Source organism: Chelonoidis abingdonii, chromosome 1, assembly GCF_003597395.2.
Source record: "Chelonoidis abingdonii isolate Lonesome George chromosome 1, CheloAbing_2.0, whole genome shotgun sequence".
NCBI classification, from domain to species: domain Eukaryota; kingdom Metazoa; phylum Chordata; order Testudines; family Testudinidae; genus Chelonoidis; species Chelonoidis abingdonii.
This window is the reverse complement of record NC_133769.1, coordinates 219,569,438-219,582,204: the sequence shown is the minus strand read 5'-3', so window position 1 is coordinate 219,582,204 and position 12,767 is coordinate 219,569,438. Positions and strand designations below refer to the sequence as shown.

Sequence of the window (12,767 nt, the reverse complement as noted above, 5' to 3'; positions counted from 1 at the left end):
CTTAATGAGGTCGGCGAGCCTCCATCCTAGAAGTCTATTTCCCTCCTTACTTAGGTGAAGTCCATCCCGAGAGAACAGTCGTCTGTCCGTAAATGCTTCCCAATGACCGTACATCCCAAAGCCCTCCTTATAGCACCACTGCCTGAGCCATCTGTTAATCATCATAACAGATTAATCGTCATAATCTTGTCACTCCTTCGTCGCCCTGTTATATCTGTTGGAAGGCCCATTTAACAAGTGTGTACTTGTTTATATGTGGAGCGCACGATGGTTTTGCAGATCATCTCAAACTCATGCTCCTAAAACCTTTACATCACTCCTCCCAACATGTGTTTTGTACACAAGACAAGTATGTTAAAGAAACCATTTTAAAGAATATTTTAGAGAGTTTAAAAAAAGAGTAATTATTTCTTATACTACTATCTTTAAATCCAGGTGATTTTGTCACTGTTAAGGGCCAGATATTAAGTGAACAAATATTGAGTCCAGGGGAATTGCTGTTTGTGTATTTATAACAAACAAGGATCTGGTCCTTAGAGTCCAAATGTGCAGGGCTCAGAAGGAGAGAAATACTAAAGTGAATAAATAGAAAACAGTTCTGAAAAATTACCAAAACTTACTTTTGTAGTCATGTCATGATTTTAATGGCAATTATCTCAGGCTCTTTCATGACTAGGGAAGATGTCCCACTGGTAATCTCCCCTCCCTAATGGCATAAAGCTCATGATTCTAGCCTTGCAGGAATAAGCATTGTCTAAACTTAATGCCATAAGATTTTTATGCCACTAGACCAGAAATGTATCTTGTCTGTCTCTGAGCATGAGTCAGGGATAATTTTCTTTTGGGAGAAAGAAGAGGAAGAACCATTTCTTCCACAGATTGATGCTGTTCAAGGGGTTGGAATATGTTCTGGGAGAATTAGAGGCTAGCAAGTAGGCAAGGAAGGCAAAAAGGCACAAACAAATTTATTACATAGTTCTGCTCTTTTCTACACGGATATGTCCTCTACATATGCGGTACATAAATAAATAACTAAAATATGTTTGAGCTCACAAAGGGGGAGCACTGAACCATCTGGAAGTAACAACTGCCTACATAGCCTAAAGTCTTCTCCCTTTTGGATATGCATTATGATGCATCTTTGATTACATGATCATATACTATATTTTCTGCAGGACCTCTGCCTCATTCAGTGTGCAAGTTGCATGGTACACAATGAAGGGGCCATCTTTACTGAATGATATAAAGGTCTTTGTGAGTTACCCTCCAGTTTATCTTCTTAACATTGCCTCATTCATTATACACAATCCTTTTTCTATTCACTCATTCACCACATAACCCTTGTTCTTGGTTTAAGGTGAATTCTGGTTTGAGTTTGGTTACGGGGAAAGGCTGCTATAAAAGAGGAGGTAGTAGACAGATTTTTACTTATTAAAATAACTTTTTTAAAAAAATGTGCTATATATTATGCGTCTTTTCATTTGAAAAATCCTGTGTGTATTTTTTTAAAAAATACTGATTTTGTGCAATATTAATACGTTATGTGCATCTAATTATCTTTGTGAGCTATTTTTATTTCCATTTGTATTTGGCAGTACACAGCATTGTGGATCTGGGAACTAGTCAATGTCAATGATCACTCCTAAAAGATATGTGTAGTACTTAATTACAGACACTGAAATCTATTATGTGGTTCTTCTCGTTAGGAAAAGATAGATTACTAAATGGGAAAGCTATTTCTCCCTGCTCTATCTTGTAGGTGAATCCAATTCTTCAACCTTGAGATGACTTAATAAATCTTAAATAATTAACTCACTATTTTACATAGTTAAAAGGAAATAATCAAATATGTTAAAACTGTAGATTAATGGAAACCCAAGTATTCTAGTTCACAAGGACAACACACCAGAGCATTTAGAGAATTTGAAAAAAGAGTAAGATTTTCCATATGCATCATTGTTTTTGAGTGTCTCCTATAATGGGAATTTCTTCCCTCATTCCTGGCTCATTTTAGATCAGTGCCTTCTTGAATTGAAACAAATAAAAAACAAAAAATAAAAATGCATGACATTAAACAGCCTACACTTTCTCTACCTGACAGTTCTTATCTCCGTTGCAGTGTAGGTGCTTGTTAATGTAAGACTGAGAGCAGATTTTTCTTGTGATTGGGAATTAATTTATTACATGTATCTAAAGTGTCATTGTTAGACAAACCATTCTTTCCAAATGAACTAACCAACTTGAAAATCACTGGTATGAAATTAGTACTATCTATCTATCTATCTATATACACATTATCATTTTGAGCCATACAAAATGAGAATATAGTCAGCTATCAATAAACTAAGAATTTTTTTTTGCTTATGAACCTAGGGCATGGATCAGCGTCAGCACTGGGCCTGGCCCAGGGAAGCTAATGAACCAAACAGCAGACCAAATTTAGTGATGAATCCTGGTCATGTGGCACATGAGGCATATTATGCATACACTAAGAAGAACATAAGAGTGTACAAATTGGAACTGGCATATGAAAACTGAATGGTAATTTTGTCATGATGCAGTTTACAAAAAACATCTTGGATGTTCTTTTGATTACAAAATGAAAAAGGATGGCACAGGCAACACAGGTTAAGGACCCACACAAGGTTAATGGAACCTCTCTTTTATGACTTGCTCATGAATCAAGTTTCTCCTACAAAGCATGGTAATAAAGCATCTCCCACAAGCAAAGTTTATCTCCCAGAGCATTATTCTCTTCTTACACTGAACATACAAATCACGTGGAAATGAATGGGCATTGTGTGCCTGAACTAAGTAAAGACAGACCAAACCTTTAACTACAGAAGTATTACCTAGTTGCACCTTATTCTAATGTTCATTTTATTTTTAAATGCATTTTCAGTTAATATCTCAGAAAAATAATATTTGTTAGAGAAAATGGTTGAACAAGGAAACATTTGAAAAACATCATATAAAAATACCACTCAGCAATCCACACTATATTCAATTGAACAAGAAAGGAATGGGTCAGTGAAAACCTACCTTGACGTACTGCTTAATTTTTTCTTGATCCGGGTCCCTGGTACCTGTCTGTGCTCTAGCCAGATTCTGTTCTGCGTCATTTAGCCACTGACTAAAATTCTTCATGTCATGGTGGAAACACTGCCACTTCTTCACAGCTCTGTCAAAGCGTCTACAGGTGAAAATGGAAACCAAGTGATGATATTTTAGTATGTTATTTAACTAGAAAGAGATCAAAAGATTTTTTATGTTTTTAGTGTCAAATGCTGTGATTTTGATGCCTTTATGTGCTTGAAATTTTTAATACCTACATGAAAAGAAAACATTACAGGACTTCTAAGCAGTCACAAGATTACTGAGCATGTAAGCCACAGGGCAGTGTCTTATCCATTTTTTGCTTCTTTTTCTTTTTCTCTTAAATATTTTAAAGAAATTCCATGCTTATGAAAGGTGCTCCACTGACGTATTGGAAAACCTGAAGTCCTGTGCTAATCCACAGAATTGGTACAATACTTGCAGAAGCAGTGCTATCTGCCATGCTACCCTGCCAACATGCCTAGGCACTGCTATGAAGGAAATACCATAAAGTATGAAAGGGTAGCTCAGTTCCCATGTCCTAGCAAACAGGAGCAGATAACAGGGGAGTTTTGCAAGAGAGTTTACAGCGGGGGGAGAGGGGGAGAAGGGGCGCTACATACACTTAGCATTCCTTACACTTTTTAAACTTAAGCCAAAAAACACCCCCAGATAAAAACAAAGAAGTCCTGCAACAGAGTGGGGGCTACCCAGATTATTGCACTCAATGCAGCATGTATGATTACCTGCCCTATGGGCAGGTGGCATGTGTGCATTCAGTGCAAGGAGCTCCTGGCCCTCAGAGACCATGTATTGGCTTTGGAGACCAGGGTGGCTGACCTGCTGGAGCTAAGGGAGACAGAGAGATACACAGATGAGAGTTTATGGGACACAGTAGAATTGTCCCGCCCCCAGTCTGACAGCTTCCGTGCTGTTGAGGAGGATGAAAGCCTCAAGGAAGGAGAACATCCAACTGGACCAGAGGGAAACAATCATATAATTGGGACTCTCCTTCCAGATAATGTTGTGGTATCCTCTTGCACTGAGGATACCTCTTCAGGAGAGGAAACTCAGTTATTAGGAAGAGATGGATATTAGTAATGGGTGATTAAATCATTAGAAACATAGATAGCTGGGTTTGCGATGACTGGCAGAAATGCACGGTGACTTGCCTGTCTGTTGCGAAGGTTGCAGATCTCTCAAAACATCTAGACAGACTTATGTGTAAAGCTGGAGAGGAGTCGGTAGTCGTGGTACATCTAGGTACCAGTGGCATTGGGAAAGATAGGAGAGTGGTCCTGGAGGCCAAATTTAGGCTGCTAGGTAAGAGATTGAAGTTCAGGACCTCCATAGTAGCATTCTCTGAAATGCTCCCAGTTCCATGCACAGGGCCAGTTAGACAGGCAGAACTGCAGGGTCTCAATGTGTGGATGAGACAATGTGTAGGGTGGGGTTTATATTTATTAGGATACTGGAGAAACTTTTGGGGAAAGGGGAGCCTATACAGGAAGGATGAGCTCCATCTTAACCAAAATGGAACCAGATTGCTGGCACTTAAAATTAAAAAAGGTCATAGAGCAGTTTTTAAACGGCAAGGGAAAAGCCAACAGGTACAGAGGAGCACGTGGTTCGGACAGAGACATCCCTTAGGGGAAGATCTATTAATGGAGATTCTCTATGTCCTAATAAGGAGAAGAATATGGAAGATGATAAAATACAGGTAAGATCTGATGAGAAAGTCAAATGAAAAAAAAAGTCTCATTCAATTACATCACGTAATGGGAGACAGCTCAAAAGTGAGATGTTTTTAAAGTGCTTCTATACAAATGCTAGAAGTTTAAATATTAAGACGAGTGAACTAGAGTGCCTCTTGCTAAATGAGGATATTGATATAATAGGCTTCACAAAAACTTGGTGGAATGAGGATAATCAATGGGACACAATAATACCAGGGTACAAAATATATTGGAAGGACAGAACAGATTATGCTGGTGGGGGAGTCGCATTATATGTGAAAGAAAGCATAGAATCAAATGAAGTAAAAATCTTAACTGAACCAAACTGCACCAGTACCATAGAATCTCTATGGATAGTAATTCCATGCTCGAATAATAATATAGCAATAGGGATGTATTACCGACCACCTGACCAGGATGGTGATATTGACTGTGAAATGCTCTGGGAGATTAGAGACGCTATTAAAAAAATAATAATAATGTGGGGTTTCAGCTATCGCCATGTTGACTGGGTACATGTCACATCAGGACAGGATGCAGAGATAAAGCTTCTTGACACCTTAAATGACTGCTTCTTGGAAAAGCTAGTTCTGGAACACACCAGAGGAGAGGCAATTCTTGATTTAGTCCTAAGTGGAGCACAGAATCAGGTCTAAGAGGTGAATATGGCTGGGATGCTTGGTAATCGTGACCATAATATAATTAAATTTAACATCCCTGTGGTGGGAAAAACAGCACAGTTACCAACACTGTAACATTTAATTTCAGAAACGGGAACTACACAAAAATGAGGAGGTTAGTTAAACAGAAATTAAAAGGTACAGAACGGAAAGTAAAATCCCTGCAAGCTTCATGGAAACTTTTTAAAGACATCATAATAGAGGCTCAACTTAAATGTATACCCCAAATTAAAAAAACAGAGAACCAAAAGAGGGCCACCATGGCTAAACTCCACAGTAAAAGAAGCAATGAGGGGCAAAAAGACATCCTTTAAAATGTGGAAGTTAAACCTGAGTGAGGAAAAGAGAAAAGAGCATAAATTCTGGCAAATTAACTGTAAAAATATAATTAAGAGGCCAAAAAAGAATTTGAAGAATAGTTAGCCAAAGACTCAAAAAGTAATAGCAAAAAAATGTAAGTACATCAGGAGCAGGAACCCTGCTAAACAGTCAGAGCAGCCACTTGACAATTGAGATGTTAAAGGAGTAGTCAAGGATGATAAGGCCATTGCAGAGAAACTAAATGAATTCTTTGTATCAGTCTTCATGGTTGAGGATATGAGGGAGATTCCCAAACCTGAGCCATTCTTTTTACGGGACAAATCTGAGGAACTGTCCCAGATTGAAGCATCATTAGAGGAGGTTTTGAAACATATTGATAAATTAAACAATAATAAATCACCAGATCCAGATGGTATTCACCCACGAGGTCTGAAGGAGCTCAAATGAGAAATTGCAGGACTACTAACTAATCTGTAACCTATCTTTTAAATCAGCTTCTGTACCAAATGACTGGAGGACAGTTAATGTGACGCAAATTTTCAGAAAGGGCTCCAGAGATGACCCCGGCAATTAGAGGCCAGTAAGCCTGAATTCAGTACAGGGAAAACTGGTTGAAATTATAGTAAAACAAACAAAACTTTCAGACACATAGACAAACATAATTTGTTCAGGAAGAGTCAACATAGTTTTTGTAAATAGAAATCATGCCTCACCAATCTCCTGGAATTTTTCAGCGGGTCAACAAACATGTGGACAAGAGTGATCCACTGAATATAGTGTATTTAGATTTTCAGAAAGACTTTCACAAGGTCCCTCATTAAATGCTCTTAAGCAAAGTAAGCAGTCTTTTTCAAGATGAGCAGTCCCAGTCTTTCTAATCTCTATTTGGAAGCTGCTCCATATCCCTAATCATTTTTGTTCTCCTCCTCTATACTTTTTCCAATTTTAATACATCTTTTTTGACATGGGGTGACCAGAACGGCATGCAGTATTCAAGGTGTAGGAGTATGACAGTATATAAATCTGCTGGCATTATGCTATTTTCTGTCATTTTATCTATCCCTGTTCTTATGGTTCGTAACACTGTTAGCTTTTTTGACCGTTGCTTCACATTGAGCAGATGTTTTCAGTGAACTATCCACAATGACTTCAAGATCTCTTTCTTGAGTGGCAACAGCTAATTTAGACCCCATCATTTTGTATGTATAGTTTGGACTGTGTTTTCCAATTTGCATTACTTTGCATTTATCAGCATTAAATTTCAGCTACCATTTTGTTGTTCAGTCATCCAGTTTTGTGCAATCCCTTTGTAATTCTTCACAGTCTGCACTGAACTTGGCTATCTGGAGTAATTTTGTATCATCTGCAAACTTTGCCACCTCATGTTTAACCCTTTTTCATATCATTTATGAATACGTTGAACCATACAGGTCCCAGTACAGAGCCTTGGGGGACCCCACTATTTACATCTCTCAACTGAAAATTGATCATTGATTTCTACCCTTTGTTTCCTATCTTCAGTTACTGATCTAGGAAAGGACCTTCCCTCTTATCCCGTGATAGCTTTTTTTTCTTGAGAGAGTTTGGTGAAGGACCTTCTCAAAGGCTTTCTGAAAGTCCAAGTACACTTGGAAAGTCCACTAGATCACTCTTGTCCACATGTTTATTGAACCCTCAAAAATTCTAATAGATTCATGAGGCATGATTTGTCTTTACAAAAGCTAAGTTGACTCTTCCCCAACATATCATGTTCATCTACGTGTTTGATAATTTGGTTCTTTTCTATAGTTTCAATCACATTGACAGATACTGAGATTAAATTTACTGGCCTGTAATTGTCAAAATCACTTCTGGAACCTTCTTAAAAAAAAAAATCGGCATCACATTAGTTAACATCATCATCATCTGGTGCAGAGGCTGATTTAAGTGATAGATTACATAACAAACTTAGTAGTTCTGCAATTTCACATTTTAATTCCTTCAGAACCCAGGTGATCATCATCTGATGGTTAGTAAGTTATTACTGTTTAAATGTATCAATTTGTTCCAAAACCTCCTCTATTGACATCTCAAGCTGGGACAGTTCCTCAGATCTGTCACCTAAAAAGAAAGCTTAGGTGGGCGAATCTCACATGCTCTTCAGTGAAGACTGATACAAAGAATTCATTTAGCATCTTTGCAATGGCCTTATCTTCCTTGCGTGCGCCTTTAGCACTTTGACTGGTCAGTGTCCCCACTGATTATTTATCAGACTTCTTGCTTCCGAGGTACTTAAAAAAACCCTGTTGTTAGCTTTCCTGTCTTTCACTATTTGCTCTTCAAATTCCTTTTTGGCCTACCTAAGCATGCTTTTACACTTGATTTGCCAAAGTTTAAGCCCTTTAGATTTTCCTCAGCGATTTAAAGTTACAGAACTTCCCAAAGCAGAGTTATGGTACAGTGTTTGGAAACAACTCTTTGATTTGGACATTTATGGAATTTCTCATTAAAGTAGTAAATTCATTTATCTTGTGTTTTGCTGCACTGTTGAATGTGATAATTAAAGAAAGATTTCTTGGGATGTTTGGTTAGATATGCCATTGTTAAATATGCAATGATTATTTTGTTTAATAATCCTCTTTTGTGGATTCTAATAGATTTTGGAGTATATTTAAAGGATAATTAAAAGCGTGTTCAATTATTTGAGAAGGAAATAGTTCATATATGCAGGAATCAGGCTATCAGCCTGAATGCCAAATCGTTATCTAACCAAGTAAATCAGATTATTCCAAGGAATATGGGTTACCCCTCCTATTATCATTATGATCATTCTTTTTTGGAAGGAGAAAAAGGAATTTTCTTTCTATCCTTTTGGCATGACCCTCTTCAGGGAGCTTGGTGGTAGCTTGGCTCCATCTTGCCCACTGCATCTTTTCACTGCTATTGAATGACCAGAGACAAAGTCCTGGCCCCATTCAAGTCAGTGGGAAAACTTCCAGTGACTTGAACAAGGCCAAGATTTCAGCCATATAGTGGAGCCTTTCCAAGGCCCGTCAATGAACCATGAGGGTAAGAGAGTCTTTGACTTCTGATTTTAACAAATTCCTAAAATTATGACAAAATCACCGCCCTCTCATCAGTGGTAGGAATGATGAGAACGAGTTAATTAGTTTCTGGTTAATATTTAAGATATCTCTAGCTGAAATTTGATAAACGTAGTAGTAGTATGGGCTCAGCCAAAGATCTTGTCTTCTAGCAAGACTTTCAGCAGCACTCAGTAACAGAATATTGCACTGTTAAAAAATTAAAATTTTATTTGCATGGCAAATTTACATTTTGTAAGATGATTGTGATATTTTGAATTAAAATATATTTACTAAGGATTAACAACTCTATAATGGAAACATACAAAATGTTTTAATAACCAAGTACATATTTACATGCCTTAACCTAAAGTAAATGGAAATCTTGATTCACAAAGTGTCACTTAAAATATAAAAAGGTAAACATACATTTCTTCTGGTTCAACCAGTTAAATGAGCTTCATGTTTCTCACAAAATAAAGTCAAACTTGCTCAAGCTGAGAAGAGTATCAGCTACTTAAATGTGAAAAATTCAGTATGAGCTGATATAAGAGTTGCTGAATTTGCATTTCAGCACTTGCAAATTGGATCTCAAGTCAATCTCCATTCTCTTTCTCTATGCCTAATTGAAGTTTCAAGAGGAGGAGAGGTGGAAGCAGCAGTGGGCTGATATACATTCAAAATACAGTCTCTTGGCATTTAAGTTTTAGCACTCATTGCTCATGACTATTTGGGAAAAAAAAACAAAATATTGTTATCTCACTGTAACCAGAATAAAAGTTAAAGCTAATACTATGGTTAAGCAGCAATAAAAGTCAGACAAAATCTATTGGCAACCAAAATGCACTTCTTTTGTTAATTGTGTGGTTAGATATATTTAAATATCTGTAAGAATACCACCATCATGCAAGTAAAAAAACCCGAAATTGTTACTTCATTCATGCATCATACATTTTATTTTGAATACATGATGCCGTTCTGAACACCTTATAGACCATTTTAAAAAATATCATGTCATACTTGTTTTAAAAAGAAGAGCCACTTCCTTTACATTTTCATTGCGGTGACAATAACTTGAAAATGTCAACAATTAAACTAGAATTAAATAAAAACAATTATTTGCTTGCATTTGCCTTTCTTGGAGTAATGCTAGAAAATGTTATATTCTCAAAAAGCAGATAGATCAGTGGTCAGAGCACAGGACTGGCAGTCAGGACTCAAGTTTTAATATTGAATTGGCTACTTGTCTTCCACGTGTCCTTTTATCAAATCAATAAGCTTCACTGGGCCTCAGATTTCTCATCTACATAATTAGTATAGCATTTACCTCCTTTTCAGTTTTACCAAGAGGCTTAATATTTGTAAAGGATTTTCAAGACACAAATTGCTAAGTACTATTTTTTCCAGGAAGTTATTTTGAGATATTGACTAGTTCATCTTATTCTCTGCTAGCCTCTCAAAATCTTCAAAGCAAGGGACATCAGTAAGGACTTAGGCAGTCACCTGGATGCCTGAAGAGGAGGTATCAAAGCAGCCCCCAAATGACAAAAGGAGCCACACTATGAGAATCCTGGGGGACTGAAGGAAAGCATGGCAGATGTCTGCACATGTACCCTATCAGTAAGGCCTTCTGTTTTCAGTTTTTACTGAAAAAACTCTTGGATTTTGCAAAAATTATTTGTTTTTATTACTGATCTTCATCCAGATATTGGACCACTCAAATACATGAACATACTGATTATGTTAAGAAAATGCCATACTTTACATTTTGTAGATTTTGTTGTTGTTAACAATAAATTAGTCTACATGTAAATGCGAGGCTGTTTGTTAAAGTAAGAAAATGTAGTGGAAGATACACACATGGGCGTGCATGAGTACACATATTAGTAATGAACAGTTCATGAAATAAACCAGAGCATTAAACTGCTTTACTTTCAAAACTCTTACTTTTCTTTTTTTCTTGTTGCTTTTTTTACTGTCTTCTTATCCCAATATTAACCCAATATTTACCCCCCCAAAACTGCAAAGATAATTTTTCACATCAATTTTTACCATTTTTTTTAAATGGATTAAGCACTGATGAATTCCTGGAACATTTTAAACAAAAACAACAATAAAAAATGAAAGGAGGTATGTGACAGCTAGCAGCCCTGTTCCCATCAGGCAAAAATGCATCAAGAATCCATAAGTGTGAAACTAATGGGCATTCCTGACTAGTTTTTCCTATCACATGCACTATCACACAGGAAGGTAAACTCAAAAAATATGCTAAAACTAAGGCCAGAATAAGCTGAACTCAGCCTGGGTCTTTTGGTTTATTCTCTTGTTGATGCACTAGCATCATTTGCATCCATACAAAGGTAAAATGTCACTGAAAGAACTGCTGAGGGAACCTGCAACATAATTGGTGTTGAGGCACAAAAGGAGTGGGAGGATTCTCTTCACAGATCACTGGCGTACTAAAATAAATATTTAGCCAAGTTGGGGAACACACCCCTTCAGATGATGTTTAATCAAAATTTGGAATTGCAATTCCTTGACAATGCCATATGCTTTTCACTAGGAAGAAAATCCTAATCTGTAATTCAAACATCCTTTCACATCAAGGCACTAACTGTGGGGTTTGTGCTGTAAATTTGATATCTCATCAAGGTTTCTTAACCTGCAAAGAGATACACAAGGATCGATTTCAATAGAGCACCAGGAGTCGGAGTCTGTGCTTGCAGGCATCTGCTCTGAGACTGTGCTTTTCATAACACATCATGGCAGAATATGCAGAAGCCAAAACTTTAGTACAAAGAAAATGGCACAAATTTATAGACAAAAGTGAAAACTCCTGCATTATTTTAAAGAAAATATCCTCTGTATTTAAAACTGGTTTTAAAACTATTTAAAACTATTTAATAGTTTAAAATCATGAAATCCCCATATTATTCCCATGCTCTACTTTACTGGATATATACAAAGCTATATTTGCAAAAATTCTCAGAAGTCTTACTCAGTAGCACACTGGCCTGTGTGACAAAGTACATAACTAGTTACAACCCCCCCAAAAATTCATGATTAGTGTCATGGAAATTATGACTGTGAGAAAGATACAGTGTTATTCATCTTATTGCAAAAAATATTCAGCACATTTCTTTACTTCCTTTAAACAATGTGCTGTAGGATTATGCTAATATTAACCTAAAAATTATGCAATTTTGTCAGCATGATTCTGCACAATTAGCACCTTGTAAGAAATATAAAAAATGTTCAAAGTGGTATAAATAATTCTATATTAGCATGCTATAGTGCTAGTTTTAATACTTAAGGGCATTCTGACAGATGTTAAAATATGAAAGCTTGTTTTCACTGAATATCTTCTAAAATTAAAGCACTTCAGTAAAAAAATTGCTAACCCATTTTCAGAGGACTTGATATTTTCATTTTTATTCTTCTTCACAGAATTTACATCTTAAGAGTGTTTAATTCATACTTAATTTACATATTCTCTGTGCATATGGACCAAATGGAGATGATTTAGTGTTAGACACCACAATGTCTAGATTCTGCAATATCCTCTCCCAAAAGTACCTCAAGGAGTTATTAGATGGGGGAAAAAAAAGCGTACGGCTTTCACAGGCTTAAAACACATATAAAATGCAAATTTTAGAATCACTTGATATTTAGACAGGTCTGGCTGTTATAAAAGATAACATATGCAATGTAGATTGTTTTACCTCCCATTCTCCACCAACCTGGACAAATTGGAGAAATGGTTGAGGTAAACCGGATGAAGTTCAATAAAGACAAATGCAAAGTGCTCCACTTAGGAAGGAACAATCAGTTTCACACATACAGAATGGGAAGAGACTGTCTAGGAAGGAGTA

At 36.7% G+C, this 12,767-nt stretch overlaps 1 protein-coding gene across 8 annotated transcripts in view; it reads right to left on the bottom strand.

Moving 5' to 3' along the window:
• LOC116825693 (dystrophin) overlaps positions 1 to 12,767 on the bottom strand; it is a 1,328,444-nt gene that overhangs the window by 1,013,594 nt on the left and 302,083 nt on the right. For all 8 annotated transcript variants that reach the window (XM_075059803.1, XM_075059815.1, XM_075059808.1 and 5 more), the window contains one exon: positions 3,043 to 3,193. In XM_075059803.1, the coding sequence (XP_074915904.1) occupies positions 3,043 to 3,193 (151 nt within the window). The remainder of the gene's footprint in view (positions 1 to 3,042; positions 3,194 to 12,767) is intronic.